General features: G+C 42.8%; 1 protein-coding gene across 2 annotated transcripts; it reads right to left on the bottom strand.

Moving 5' to 3' along the window:
* Positions 1-4,415: 4,415 nt before the first annotated feature.
* NIPA1 (NIPA magnesium transporter 1) lies at positions 4,416-15,645 on the bottom strand. 2 transcript variants are annotated; one of them, XM_049834518.1, is made up of 6 exons: positions 15,460-15,645; positions 12,180-12,227; positions 10,540-10,710; positions 8,182-8,272; positions 6,691-6,851; positions 4,416-5,334 (listed from the first exon to the last, which is right to left on the bottom strand). In XM_049834518.1, the coding sequence occupies exons 1-6, from the start codon at positions 15,617-15,619 to the stop codon at positions 4,823-4,825; spliced, it is 1,143 nt and encodes a 380-aa protein (XP_049690475.1). In that variant the 5' UTR covers positions 15,620-15,645; the 3' UTR covers positions 4,416-4,822. The 2 variants fall into 2 exon arrangements, with proteins under 2 accessions (XP_049690475.1, XP_049690476.1); XM_049834519.1 differs by lacking the exon at positions 10,540-10,710.
* Between the last annotated feature and the right edge of the window lie 412 nt (positions 15,646-16,057).

Genomic DNA, 16,057 nt, shown 5'->3' with positions numbered 1-16,057 from the left:
TTTATTTTAAAACAATACAGGTTAATAAATAATTAGTTATCAGAAAACTTAATAAATAGCCTTTTATAATTTACACAAGGCAAATACAACATGCCTATAACTATTTTTTAAAAAGCAAAGAGAGTAAGCTTGACTTGTAAGCCATTAACAAATCTATATATACATTATTTGGAAGCTAATAAAATAAACCATTTTTATGTAATCTGTAGTAACTATATTGCAATAGCATTGAAGCAACCAAACCTGACACTGTATGTTTGTTGCCATCCACCTTTTCCCCATATCCCATTAGAAGTATCTTTTACATTCCCGGGGGGGGGGGGAAGAAAAGAGAGAAAATTCCACAGCTGAAGAAGGATTTAACTTAAAAATACCCCTTTTGTGTAATATTTTCCACTCTGTAGAGCAACTGTCAGGGGGTGAGTTGGGGGTGGGGGGTGAACCCAACCCAACAAAAAACCAATAATAAAACCAAACTTCTTTGCAGCTTTTAAAAAAGATTTCAAAGATTTCTTAATCCTTAACATTTCAACACTGCTGTCTGAAACACTTGGGCACTAGTAATAACTGTTGACATCATTGGTGCCTAACACGGTACATACTAAAATTCTGCATCACTTAAGCCCATATTGAGTAGCACCAAGGAGTTATTACAAAGACTAATCTCTGTAAAGAAAAGATAACAGGTAATAGATAAACATTTGGTAACATTTAATTTAACAGTAAAACTTCAGCAGTTGGACCATCTCAAGACAACCGAGGAAGATCTGTGGAATCCTTGATGGTTTATATTTATGCAACAAGAATGTAAGAGGGGTACAACATGCAAACAACTGCCCATTTAAAGCGCCCCGTATTTATTAACGCCAAGTCTTTCTTCAAATACAAACCCTCTGTTTTTTAAATAAAAAGGAAAGCTAAGCCTCAGTTTCTAGTTTTCAACAAATTAATCCAGTGTTTTCATTTTCCAGTGCTAGTTACTTGAGAAAAACACGTATGTTCAGTATAACCAAGATTACTAATAGGAAGCCTCACTTGTCAATCTGTGATATGACAGGTGCTTATTGATGTTAGTCGCAGCTCACTAATAAATAGGCTCTATTTACACATACAGAGTGCTGGAAAGTCAATACAGCAGATAACTTGTTTAGGTATTTTTCTTTTTTACATAAGTATTTAAGGTGTAAGAAATTTTGTTTTGGTTGTATCAAAAAGGTTTCTATTCTCCTACTGAACATTTGAGGGATTTCTGACACCTAATAAAGATCGTGACTGACACATGTGAATCCTCCATACACTGAAGGGATAATGATTAAAGAACTATCTTCAAGTGAGTACCAAGTAAATATGTTTGACAAGTATAATAGAAGCCAGACATACGGAGTGAAATGCCTTTCATATGGATTTGAATTTAATTCAGACGCATCCCACCTCTGTAATGAGTCCACTTTTTGGATACATAGCCTCTCCCACTTCTACTTTGGAATCAGAACTGAAGACGTCTGGCTCATAGCTATCAATAGACATCATGCAAAGAGAACGTGAAAAGGGCAGACCCATGAGGGACACCAAAGCTCAGGAGACAACTATGCACATTTGCTCCCTGAGATGATGGAACTCAGATATCTGTCTTATTCAAAGTACTTACTTGTCAAAGGGGTGGGGGGAGGAGAAAAAAAAAAAAGAGGGAATGGCTAAAATTCAACTTCAACAGTGCCTCCTTTTAAATCAGAAAAGCAACAGGATTAAAAAAGGTAGGACACCTAGAACGAGGAGGGCGTGGGATGGAGGGGGGAAGAATCATACCGACAGTGACAACAGAAAATGTTAATACATTTCTAAAGTTAGAACTGAACCAGATCCAGGCACAGCAGAACTCAAAAGAACACTGCTACATACTGAACAAAGTAGCAAAAATAAAGGTTTCCATTATTTAGCATTCACGATGTAAAAGGCTGCAGATATAAATGATGCACAAGGCCACGAGAATTTCTTTCACCTCACGTGCTGGCTTTTGACCTCTCCGTTTTAAACAATAAGTTTAACTAGACATTTCTAGAAAGGTCATCAAAGATGACAGGAGCAGCTGGGGAGAAGAAACCTATGCAGACATTTACCAGATGTCGGGATGGACAGAGCACCACAGAACATGGCTGCTACTTTGTTCTTACTCTGCATGGTGAGTGCTTACCAAGTAAACTTGTGTGTGTGGTGCAGAAAATGGCAAGGTTTAGACAGGGCAGTCAAGTCATTTTTGATTTAATATTTACTAATAATTTGCATACGCACTTAATACTAGGATAGGCACTTTCTAAATAAATAGGAATGAATTTTAAAACAAAACAAGACAAACATGGCCAAAGGAGGACTAGGATGAGACCACAATAATTTCCATTCTGACCTATAGATTTTCACAGAAGTCTTCAGATATTAAAGGCTAGTAATAAAACGAATGTGCAACTCATGAACTCTGAATTTGAATTTTGAAAAGACAACTTGACTGCTTCAGAAAACAGCTAACTTTTTTTTTTAAAGCAAGTGACTATAGGTCTCATAACCTATGTACAATTCCAGTTTCAATCAGAAAAAAGGGAATTAATATGACAAAACATAACTGTCTGCTGAGAACCAAGATACCACCTTCCAATCAACAATGGGCAGAGATTAGTTTTATAACCCAATTCCCCTCATCTACAATTCTCAAACTTTCTAGAAACCATGCACAATATTTGAAAATCCACGAAGATGGCCTTTTCTCTGCTAGCGCTATTTTATTTCACCAAGATACCCAGTTTCCATGCGGGCCTATAACAATGTACGTTTCTGCCAACTCAGAGGCATTCCCCACAGTTTGGAGTTATAAAACAAGCTTCCAAATAACATAATGGGGCTCTTACTCCCTCAGTACCGTCCCTTCAGAATACTAACTCTTTAGGATTCACTGTTCACAATTATTGCTGCCATCAGAAGGGCTTATAATGTTCCTTTTAAATGAGAACGGAGGCTGAGTTTTAAGGTAATGTTAATTCAGGTCAACAAAAAGCATCACGAGAGTGGACAGTATTACTCCCTATTAATCAATGTCTGCATTCCTGTCAGCCAGCCACAAAGCTACATTCATGATTCCTTGAAAAAGTGTCATGAACTTTTTCAAACACTCTCCCATAATCATGTTGGGGTTTTTTGTTTGTTTCAAGAGACGTTCTGAACTAGAGATATTGAGTTCTACTGTACCCTTCCATTTTTGTACTTAAATGGAAACCAACATTCATTACTTTTCAAGCTTTCCTTATAAGTTTTTGACTCATGTTGTTTTAACTACCAAATATAAGTAGATCATGAAAATTAACTATTTCTTTCTTTGATATATCAATATTCTCTAAATGGTTTAAACTGAACAGTTCAGAATCATTCCAATCATAGCTTAAGCTATCTGCAGTACTTGTCAAAATATTATGGCTGAACTGTTCACATAGGTCTGTAAATTACTGGATCTGAATGTATATCCCTGTGGGTTATCTGAAACTCAGCTCTCTGAATGCCTATGCTTTTTCAGTCTTTAACCTCCTTTTCCCACGTTACAAGAGGATCAGACCATCTTTTTCTGAGCTATGAGAAATCTCATGCTCTTCTCTCTCTTAAATTTCTTTTTTTGTGGTCCCTGCTTATTAGCTACTTCACAAAATGGTTTCCTGTATTTAGTCACTTAACTAAAATAAAGGTATGCCGACTGCTTTAAACAGTCCTCACCTAGACTACCTCTTTCCATTAGGACTATGGGTTTTTCAGAAGCTGTCAAGGCATCTAAGGGTTTCAGTTCAGGTTTGTAAATTCTTTCAAAAATGTGTGGCTCCTTCTGGATGTTTTACACGTTTAGAATTTGAATACAGTCCAATATTATAGACAGTGAAATTGAATTATTAAACTGGTATAGGCCATCTGAAACAAATACATTCACATTTATGCAGTATTTTTGGCTTACAAAGGCACTGAAATAGTTCTGAGCTGCTTACAAATAAGCCACCATATAGGCAATGAGTCTGTGCATCATTTCCACATCCTTCACAGTCTTTCTGTCTGCTCCGAATTAAAAACTCTCAGATGAATGTGGTAAGTCTTAATGCACATAAGTTACAAAGAAAAATGCATACCTGGACACTACCATCAGCTGATAAGTAATGACTGAAAGATTTGTAAGGGTCCACTGCTCTGTATAAAGAATTCAATTTAAAACTCCCCAGTGTCTTCACCGCATAGCAAACCAAGTTGCCAAGACAGTCACTAAAAAGGACAAATCTGCAGTCTGTGGTTCAGCCAACATTTGTCTCAGAATTCACAGCCTTGACGGTGAACACATTGTTATATAGAGATTAACAAATAGTTCCCCTTACTCCCCCCCCCCCCCCCCATATTTTAAGGTATACATCACTCATGTGAAGTGTCAGATTGAGTGCATTAGAAACTGATGTTCTCTGCCCATAGAAACAGTACCTCAGAAGCCACAATAATACAAGCTTTCACACACAGGTCTGTCAGAATATCCCCAGATCTTTTCTGATGGATTAACTTTTACAGTAAGGAAATACATCGGTCCCTATGCTGACTCAATCAGTGGTTCCAATTAAAGTCATTTATTGTGTTAACTGGGGTACATGGACAACTGTTCCTTTGAAACTGGATGGAGGCCTCCAATTCATTTCACGTAGGCCACCAAATCGTCAGAGGGTAACTACCAACCCGAACCATATTTGAATCAGTGACCTAGAAATGAAAGGCTCTGCATCCTTCCCTGAGCCATCCAGTTTCCCCTCAAAAAAACATTTTAATCTGTCTTCATGTTAGGTTTATTTAAATCCCCGATATTGAAATTGAATTCCTTGAAGACTTGTATAAGAACAATTCCAATAGATACTGTGGTGAATCCACAAGCCATTCCCAAGAAATCTACAACTCCTACATTACTCCATTCCCTGAAAAGGATGGCTGAAGCCAGCAGGACTAGGGTGGTAAACACAACGTAGTAGATGGCACCAAACACAGAGGAGTCGAAACATTCCAGTGCCTTATTGATGTATCTGAACTGAATGATAATGCTACATCCTAATACTGCCAGAAGTACCAGACAGAGGTACAGAGCCCTTTGACTCGATGGGTTATTGTGAAAGATATCTTGTGCAGCTAGCCCAATGCCTTTTGTGCTGGGAACAGTGAAACTGCCCAACAGAGAGCAAATACTGATGTAAACCATGATATTAGTAGGTCCATGAGCTGGAGCTATCCAGAAGATAAGCAGGAGAAGCATTAGCAGCACTATGCAGAGATAACCCACGAAAACTGGAAAACAAAAAGAAGACAAGATAATAGCAAGGTGAGAACTCTTGGTCTCCTGAAGATTTTAGCAGGCAAATCATGTCATACCAGTGAACTTCAGGTATACACCAGGATTAAGATTTGCTATTGAATATAAATCCAAATCACCCTCTAAGCTTTTAGAGATGTTGTGGGCATCTGCAACCAATGATGCTGTCATGTTCTTTGGGTAAAACAAATCATCGTGTAGTAAAATACACACTCTTGCACATCTGAACTGGGTTTAAGATCGCTTTTTTTATTTTATTCTCTCTTCCATCAGGACCATACTCCTTAAAGCCCCCTATGACAGACAGCAGTGATAACACCTCAGTCATAACCAGTTCAATAAAGCATGGTGTGTGGATCCAGCAAAGAGCTTAAACATAAAGTTAGATCCCATTAAGGTGAGTGAGATGAGTAGGGACAGTTGGAGGAACCGGGAGTCTGTATCATTTACAGTATAGCATCAGTACACAGATTAGACTGGTGCAAAACAGTTCATGCTTTACAGTTTTAAAGAAATATATTTCCAATTAATTTTGGTCAGATTAAAACTGTAAATTTAGATCAGGGTATTTGTTTTCTTTTCTTCGCGAATTTTTTGGATAGCAGATGTTATTAGGTTTGAGTTTCTCTCACCTAAAACAATTAAAGGAAATAACAATCGTTAGCAGTTTAGCTCTTAGGCAAGAAAAACAAAAGTGGGTCTGGCAGATATTAGCACTACTATGTGTCCTCCAGAAGCTAGTGGGGCTTCGCATTCTCTATGAGAAAGAACAGGCATTTCAGCATATGCCTCAACAGCCTATTTCTACACACCTTTATTGTCCAAAGAAAGCTGCTCAGAACATAACTGGTATCTAGTACAAGCTTTTAATAAAAAAACAAATGCAGAATTAAAGAACAAGAGACAATCGTTATTTTTTGTTTTGTATAAAACAACTTAAATTGAGATCCTGGAATTACACTTTTCATCTCGCAGTAGCAAGATGAAATCTTAGTAGAAATTAGATGAAATCGTAGTAGAAATCTTTCTTTTTCATAATTTTAGAAAATTACAAGTTCAAATGGCCATTGTTCTGAGCTTGCTGTGCAGGATAACAGTTTCGAAAGTATCCACGTTTTCCCTTCTGTACACATGTACCAATAAATCTGACAAGTTCCAAGCACAGCAAGGCATAGTTTTCCTACACAAAAGCTGTACTGGTTTGCCTCTGTCACATCATGGTTTCTTCAGAAGTCAATTTTCCTACCTGGTAGAAGTGGTAAGCCTCTTCCTCCTGTGTGCTCTTGATCAATCTCACAAAATCATTACGAGTTAATAAAAGAACAAAGTACCTGGATTTGTAAGCTTCTCTTCAAGCTCAGCCTGAGTCGTTACACTCTCGGACTTTGGGGAATGGATGATGAGAACAACAGACCCAGCGCAGCTCAGCAAACATCCCAGCTTGCCAAGAATGTTCAGTTTTTCTTTCAGTAAGTAAGAAGCTAGAATGGACCTTTCACAAAGAGGAAGAAAATCAAAAGTTTGACTACATCCTGTGAATAATTCTCTAACAGTGTTGTGCCACATGAATTTCTCTCTTAAAGGAATAGTATCAAATGTTGGTGCATCTCCGACCAAATGTTGGTGGATCCTCAAAATGCATTTCTGACTTATCTTAGGAAAGATTCATCCACTCTCAGTCTTACTCAGTCCTTGATGTCTCTTCTCAGGAAAAAAGAAAAAAAAAAAAAAAAACACACCAACCAAAAAAACCACAAAAACAAACCCAACAAACAACCCAACCACAACACCCCAGAAGACACCACCACATCACCCTCTCAAAAAAAAAAACCAAACCCCCAAACCGGGCGTCTGGCACCCAAGGCAGATATCTACCCATTAACAATTTGGTGAGCTGTCACAAAGCCCAATTTTATAGGTGCTACGCAGTCATGAGGTAAAAGTGACCTTTGGTTACAAAGATCACAGGGCTCAGCTCAGACATGTAGCTGACCAAAATACACAAAATTATGTGGCCTAGGATAAAATAATAGGTGTTAAGTAGAGCACCATCAGTGTGCTTCGTAGTGTATAAAACTAAAGACAGCAGTGAAGCCCATACAAAGCAATCTAAACTCTGAAGTAGATGACCAGTGCAGTCAGATACACAATTCAGCAGGCAACAGAAAAATCTCGAGGCAATGCATGGCTTTGTTTTTAAAGAATTGGACTTTTTCACTGCAGTAGTTTCACAACTGTAGTTTAGCTATTCACAAAACATTTAGTTGCATATTAAACTCCATTTAGGAACCTCACTGCCTTTTTTGTTCCCCCCACGCTGCCCCACGAACATAACATTCAAGAAGCTGGGGGCATGCATATGCAAGGGACTCCCTTGCTTCAGTAAAGGGGCCAAATCCAATTAAATGAAAATCAGCATCAATAAACACATGTGGGCTGTGGATAGCAGGGGAGAGAAAGAATGGGAGACAAAAGGAAAGATCTACACAGTAAAGGAACTGTGAATAAGAGAATAGGCAGAAGTGTCCAGAATAACCACAGGGAAGGGGGACTGGGGAAAAAAAAAAAAAAAAAAAAAAAAGTTTATCTGTTCCAGATCATAGTGATAGTTAAAGCAAAAGATACTCAGGAACCTTTTCTTTACCATTGCCGCGTCCCCCCCCCACTTTTGCTGGGGAAAACAGGAATAGGTGACATTATAACACATCATTAACAGTCATAAGCCTGACTTCTCAGTGGCCCTCCAGTGATCACTGAGTCTATCTGACATTTTATTAAGTAGTAAAAACATTCAGATAAGAACAAGAAAAGCAAACTCTTACCCAAATGGAACACCAAGAGCTCCCAAGGGCGTCACTAACACAGTTGGGACTGCAGTGTAAGCCAAGAAATTCCCTATTTGACCCAGAGCCACTGTCAAGAGAACCAGAAATAAGCCTTCAAATCCCTTTGAAAAAAGAAGTAATGAAAACTTACCCAATACTGTCTGGGAAAGACTGACCTTACTGGAAAACAGATGTTACAGATTTGCTTAGCTGTGTTAATTTTGCACTTAAACAAAATGGCTGGAATTTTTCTGCATTTTTAAATTATTTTTTAATACAGAATTTATATTTGCCACACAAGAAGATCCAGGAGGGCACAGTAAATAATCTCATTTGCAACTTCTCTTAGTTGAATATAAATAAGACTACAAATTAGAAACACTCATGGATTATACTCAAATATCTTGATATTACACTAAAATATTTAAATGAGGAGGGCTAAAAGTATACATAACCCATGATTTCATCTTTAGAAAATGCATACATGTAACACAAAGCACTTGGTTATAGTACTTAGCAGTGTTACCCTTTTGGGAAGAAAATAAGGACAGTGCTGAGGAAAGGAACCTACTAATGAAATGCTAAGCACATGCATAAGAGCTCTTCGATGCACAGTAGACCACATCAAATTTTCATAGCACTATGTAACATCAAAAATAATTCCTGACCATTGTAAAAAGAACAGACCCCTGACAAGTCACAATAACAGCCTCACAATATTATTTTTTTCTTTCCCCCAATAAAAACAAATTCCAAAACGAACCACACTATTGCACATCACAGCTGTGAATAAACAGTTCATGCATTCAAGTTTTCAGTTAAAAAAGAAAAGCTGGATGGTTTTGCAAGTGCTCGCAAGTTTATAATAGGTCAACATGATGCTTGCATAGCTACAGGGTCTGTGGTAACTGGCAAGAACCTTGAGACTGAACACAAATTACATATAGCTCGAATTTCCAGTTGATGTTAAGAGCCATTATCAGCATTTAAAACCACTTCAAGAATCCAAGCTGCCTTTATGCTCAGGCTGGCATTGCCCTCGACTATCAAATATCATTACCATCATCCTGTTCTTTACACCTGCAAAGCACTGTGCAAACAGTAATTAATTTACCAAATTAGCTCACATTATCAGTAGAGCTGAAGACCTGTGTAACCTACAGGAAACACGAAGGAGACAAACAAACTTACAAAACTGCAGAGTGCGGCAAAATTATACTAATTCAATTCACTGAGGCTTTCTCTGCATGCAGGAGTGAGCCAGAGAAGTTAATGAGCAGAATTTCTACAAGAGCCAGTGATGGTCTCCCTGCCCCTGGGAACAGACTAACTCAGCTATCAGCCTCGGGCTCGGTTTTCAGCAGATGTACGTGGCAACTTTGGCTTGATCTTCAAGGCATCTGAAGGCAGTGGGGCAGATCTTGCATGGAGGACAAGGCACAGCTGGCACACTGTGTTTCTGCACATTACATACATCTCCAAATGACTCTGACAAAAGGTTGCTTTTTTTTGGAGGTCAGGTGCCTTAAATTTCTATTGGAAGGTGCCTTAAGTTTCTGTTGGAAGAACCCTAACAGATGGCACCAACACCGATCTATAAATTAGGTCTCTGAAGCTTCAAACTGCTCATATTGTAAGGCAACTCAACTTACCAGAAGCTTTCAGCATCGCCATGGAGTAATAGTAAGTCTCCTACCACTACGAACGACAGACCAGAACTAATTAAGACCAATTCAAAAAAGAATCTCAGTAACTGTTACCATCTACCTGAAGTTGAGGACCTTTGCTGCCAACCTATCCAGTCCTCTCTGGATAGAAATTCCTCTCCAGATACATCAATGCTGTAAGTCAAGACATGGCTTCAGTTCCTGAAGGCAGACCAAGCTTTAAACTTGCTAAAGGAGTACCAATATCCCCGAAGTTACTGCAACACAAAACTTGATGCACGCTGACATGGCTACATTAGCAAGGAGACCAGGAATAGATCCGCACAGCAAAAGATGTCTGCTCTACGCATGTCAGGGTTTTTATTTCAGACTAAATTCAGCCTGCTCCCACGGACTGAAAGTCTATTTGCAGCTGGCGTGCATTAGGCACGTTCCTAGAGTGCATCTTCCAGCCTAGTTTCATCTTAAAGTCCAGTTCAGGAGCTCCAATATGGCTCCAAAACAGGAAATAAAGCCCAATCCATGGAGACAAACAGGAGATTCGCTTCACAAGTGTATTCCCCATCTGAGATAAAACACGAACACAGATGTATCCCCTATAAAAACCCACCGCATCTATACTGCTATCAAAACCTGCACCGAAACTAATTAATTAGCCAATTAATTAGTTTAATGCTCATTGAAATACCTGTACACATGCTGCAATCACTCTTTTGACTACAGTGTAAGCAAAAGTCCCTTAGCAGAATCTGTGGCCCTTCCTTTGAAGTCTTCAGTAATCCAGTGGATCCCAAGGCCCCAAAATGGTTAGGCAGTGTTATGCTGTCAGCATGCCAACACAGAAATGCTTGTTCACCATCTGAACAAATATTGTGAAAACAAGTTGATAGAATTTATGTGGGTTTTGTTAGCCATCCAAACTCCAAATTCCCTGCTTGAAAAAATGATGTCAGCTGTTATAATTCCACCCAGATAACTTGGGATATTGCTAATTCCCCAAACATCACCATTCTCGGCATCCCATAGGTGCCTACCTGGCCCTCGCTATTGCTGTTTGTTGCAATTCTGCATCTGTAATATCCTTAAGCAACTCTTCCCTTGGTTCCTTTGTAAACTTACTGAGGCTTTGTTTCACTACCTGCACCTAGCTCCTGGACAAAAGCCAACTGATACCATTCCCTTCAGCTATTTTGCCTTCATTCAATTCACTCAGCTCTTTTAAGCATGAAATTGTTTTCTCTGATTCACCAAGATAAAGTCCTGCAATAAAACCTCTCTTATTTTAACTCCTTCTGCTCAGAGATTCAAGACGGGAGCCTCATGAGCCATAAACAACAGTGATTAATGCAGAGATTTATTGCTACTTAGGCAGTAGTGATCCTGGCAGAGGAGGAAGCTGATAAAGTACTACTTAAACTCAGGTTAAATTAGCTGAGGACTTTCCTCTGAAGCTCTGTTGGCTTCTACACTTGCTGTGAACTTTGTCCTTCAGTGGATCTATAGGTTTCCATTCCTTTTGCATAGCTTGAAGAAACAAAAACAGAGACTTACCTTGCTGTCATGAAACAAGGGGCACAACTGGACTCATATACTTCTCAGAAACAGCATCAGAACATTTCCAAATAATTCACAAAAGGCTGGATTAGAGTCTAAAAGGGGGGTATGATTTTAAGCACGTGGGTAGAACTAGGGCTGAACTGTAAGAGGAGAAAGCTAGCTGCTCCCCATGCTCTGGATTCACATCAGAGAGTGAACTTACTGTGAGCAGAGTTTACAAAGATACTAAGAGTAAAATTACACTGATCTCATATCAGCACCACACAAAGCTTCACATTAATCTTGTAGATTAAAAGCAAAACTGAAACTATATCTGTCAAGCTAGAAATCAAAAAAGATTTTTTTTAATTGAGGCTGGCTAAGTGCTTTCTGATCTAAAAAATAACATGTGCTCAATGAGCCCTTTTGTGCAGAGGGACAATTTCTTATTCAGCTTTGACTTTTATTAAAAACTGAGCGGACCAGAGACACAAACCGTGCAGGAACCCAGAGTCAGAGCAGCGCGTGGCTGCCAAAGGCTGCAAGAACCAAACGGGTTGGAAATGTGGAAAGATGCCTGACTCAGGTTTGCCCCAGCTCTTTGTCTTCTCAAACACTGTCAGTCACAGTAGCCATAGTGAGAGTTTACTAAAGGTGGGATATTTCTGAGGGATGGGAATTTTGTGACAAGTGAGCGTGAGATTCAAGATGAGAACCCAGGTTTCCTGATGTCTCATTTCACCAAGTGCAATTTCTCCCTTCAGTAAAAATGAAAGCTTTTAGGATACTTACTTGCAATAGTGCCAGACCACCATACGATATCCGTTAAGTACGAAGTACCTGAAAGAGAAAGTACAGGAAGAGGTATTAGAAAAACATGAAATTGCAATATTGGAACTACGAAACAGAATAATTTCAACAGTCTCAGCTATTAAGGACCTTCATCTTAACCCTGTTGTTCAAAGCAACTGAATGGGAGGGGGAAAAAAAAGAGAGGGTGCTCAGATTTGGCCTAGATGTCCAAGTCAGACCTTCTTGAGGCAACGTATTCATCAGAAGTTCTGTTTTCCAGTCTGAAGTACCTGCGCAATGCTAACGCGGTATAACATAGAAGAGTGTCCAAAATGTCACAAAATGCTTCTGAGGGTGACATTTAAACATCCAGATTAGAACCACTACTAGGAGAATGGGAAACCTATGGAAACAAAACATGATTTGGATCAATTAGTTTGCTAATGTAACCTCAATGAAATTGTATCGGAGAAATTGTAGCGGAGAAATTGTTTTGGCAGTAACATAGCATGGACTGATCCTCCTGCATTTGAGCTTTGGAAAGTGCTACGACTGAAGCCTCTGAATTCCTGACATACTGCCCCGTTTCAAAGAGAGGAGTAAAACCCCTGGATTGTCCCTTAGTGCCTCCCAAGCTCAAGGATGATTATTTTCACTGCCAGATTATAGGCTCTTGCCTTGGGATGCACCAGGGGAGCCTGTGCACCATGTTTTATGAGTTCTGCTTCTGTAGAACATCAAGGCTAATGACAGCGTACTAAATTAAAGCCTGGCCTCCACTAAGCGTAACCTTGGCGCCACATTACGCTCTTACGTTCTGCTCCTCTTTCTAGCAATTCAGCTCTGCATTTATTTGGGAAGATGCTCCCTCAAGAGCTGCTGGAGCAATAGGCAATATTGTACCAACTCTGAAATCCCAAATGAAAAAAAACCACAGTAATCTATAACTCTGGAGACGTATAAAATATTAAGTGCTCGGAAATCACACTATATAATTGAAATGAGATGGAAAATGACTAATGAAAATGGCCAGCTTTAGAGTGGGTGTAATAATTTTTAGACTTTTGTTATTGCATATAAAATAAAAACACTGTTGGGGGCACAAATTATAGAAAATATTGACTCCAGTAAGATAACTTTGGAAAATATTTGTCACCCGCTGCTGTTTCTAACTAAGCAAGGATTACTAATTGCATTGATACTCTATTATTGATTCAATAGAGAAGACAGAAAAGACTTGAAGTGCCTCCTTGTTAATTATACAACACCTACTGAAGCCAGTGGAAAAAAGACATCATCTGACACTGACGATCTTGGGCCCGCAGCTCCGACCGCTAGATTCAAGGCAGAACCACACTGCTTCACAACATTAAATAGAGAGATACCTAGGGTATTTGCCTGGATGTCTCCATACTGAGCACAGCAATAGGAAATACTACAAATCGCTCAGCAAGATACACGAGTAAACAGCAGTAATATCTTCAAAACAGGATGTTTTACAGCTGTCGGAGCCGGGAAGGCAGGCGCACACACCCATCACCCACTTAGTCCCGCGCTCCACTGAAAGCTCTTCAGGAGTAATTAGACCCAACTATACTGCAAAATGGAAACTTCCCCCAACTGCCTTGGGATGGAAAGTCATTCCTTTCTCTCCCGTTTTCTCATTGTTTCCCTCACAAAAAAAGATTTGTATTTATGATGCAAACGTGAACAATAAAAATAGATTACAGCTATCTTTGAGGGAAAGGGAGACTATGCTGGCAAAACAGTAGTTTATCCGAGGCCCTTAACGGTGAGGTCATTGCAGAAAAGGCAAAATAAACTTGTTAGATCAGGCTGCCAGCTGGTAGTAATATAGTTGCAAGCTTGCTCTGCTCCACTGCATCCACCCTGAACACACTAGGTGCAGCAGGCACTGGAAATGCACTGCTGCACTAACTGTCTCAAATACATGTATGTGTATACATATATTTACACACACACCCCCCCCATACAGGAAAAACACCTAGCACGTCCTGGCCACTAAAAAGGATTTTTCATAAGAAAGAGTTTCCAGAACCTAGGGACACATGTTCATACACACACAGACACCATCACTTGCAAAAACAAATGGCTATTGACCAGGGAAATACAATTAAAAGGCCTCACGCAACCTGCGTTTACAACTTTCCCCTCGCATAAAAGCACGATATTAAGAACAAAAAAAAATACATTGCATTTTCCCATGTTCCAAGCATGAAGATGCAACTAGCAAATGCTATTCAGAGGCTGCATGCTTTGGGGAGCCCCAGTTTCAGGACAGAATACAGCAGATCTTCATAGTCTGTGTATTAGCAGCTTTGTTTTGGCTGAACCGTCTAGATAGCACAGTCAGTTCCTGACTACGTTCATCTCAGAAAACAGTAAGGAGGAACGCGGTTTCAAGGCGAAAAAACAAAAGATGGAAATGATTTCATGTGGCTGGTGTGCCTTTCTTCTCTACAAAGGGAAACCGCCACGTGACTGATGTAACCCGTCGCGTGTGTCCGTGGAAGAGCCAGAATAAACAAGCCACAAGATGTGCCGGCGCTGCTCACGGCGAGAAACGACCCGAGCCAAAGAAACGGGCGGCGAAGTCCCACCAGCGCACCAAAATGCCGCAAGACAAACCTCCGCCCGCCCAGCCGGGTCCCCGGCGCCGTGCTCCGGCCTGACAGCGGACCACCGACCCGGCGGCACCCGGGGAGCTGCCGCTGCCGCCCGCGGTGCCAGCCCCTCGCTGCTGCCCACCTGCGCTCCCCCTCCTCCGCCACTCGCCACGGCCCCCACGCCGCGCTCCAGCCACCCACCTCTGGTGTCGAACACCATGAAGGGGACGAACTAAGGCCGGCTCCCCCCGCTAGGCGACACCGTCACCACCCCCCCCCCCTCACCCCAAAGCAGAGGGTCTGCCACGGCCCGGGGGTGCCCGTCCTCTGCCCTCCCCCCCCCCCACAACGTCTGGGCCCAGCCCCACCCCCCCCCCCTCCTTCCCCGCCCGGCCCGGCCGCCGCCGCCGCAGCGCGGGGCATCCGCGGCCCTTCCGCGGGGGCGAGCGGCCCCGGGGGCGGCCGGGCCGTTCCCGGGGGGATGCGGGGGGAACGCGTCCCGGACGGTGCCGGGGGCGATGCCTCGGACACCTGGGAGGTCACCGGAGGGCAGGCGGGGGTGCGGAGGGGAGAGGGCGGCGGCGGGAGGAGGGGGAGAAGGGGGGGGGGGGGGGTCGGTCCCGCCCGCCGCCACCGCAGCGCCGGGCCCCTACCTCGCCCGCGGGCCCGCACGATCCCCTTCTTCTGCAGGACGAAGGTGGAGCCGTTCACCAGGCTGGAGACCACGGCCACGCTCAAGCCCAGCGACACGGCGGCGGGGCCGGGGCTCTGCGCCGCCCCCTCGCCCCCCGCCGCACCCACCGCCATCCGCATCGCTCCCGCCGAGAGCTGCCGGCACGGCGGCTGACCGGGCCCAGCGCACCCCGCACCGGCTCTTGCGCCGGGACCCGCCCCGCCGCGCCCCGCCGCGCCCCGCCGCGCCGCGCTGCGCGACCCGCCCCGGCCCGCTGCCCGGCCCCGCCGCCGTCCCGCCCCGCCGGGGGCGGCTCCGGGCGGGCACCGGCGGCAGCTCCTGGCGCCCGTCCCGCCGCGGGACGGCAGCAGGATGACGTCATAGCAATGGCGGGTCTGCGCGCGGCCCCGGCCGGGTCGTCCGCTCCCGTCCCGTCCCCCCCCCCCCCCCGCCCCCGGCAAACCGCCGCTCTGACGTCACGGCCCTGTGACGCCCTGCTCCGCGCTGACACCCGCGGGAGGCGAGGCGGCGCCGGGCGGAGAGCTGCTGCCCCGGTGCCGCTGCCGGCGGCCGGCTCC

This window comes from Accipiter gentilis, chromosome 31, assembly GCF_929443795.1.
Source record: "Accipiter gentilis chromosome 31, bAccGen1.1, whole genome shotgun sequence".
Lineage (NCBI taxonomy): Eukaryota > Metazoa > Chordata > Aves > Accipitriformes > Accipitridae > Astur > Astur gentilis.
Note: the sequence above shows the minus strand (reverse complement) of the source record. Positions and strands in the feature narration are given on the sequence as shown.

Coding starts and splice junctions, on each gene's coding strand:
- NIPA1 (XM_049834518.1), bottom strand. CDS start 15,619: ATGCGGATGGCGGTGGGTGCGGCGGGGGGCGAGGGGGCGGCGCAGAGC. Junction 10,711..12,179: donor GTGGTCTGGCACTATTGCAA/GTAAGTATCCTA, acceptor ATATTTGTTCAG/ATGGTGAACAAGCATTTCTG. Junction 5,335..6,690: donor AGAGAAGCTTACAAATCCAG/GTACTTTGTTCT, acceptor TTTGTTTTCCAG/TTTTCGTGGGTTATCTCTGC.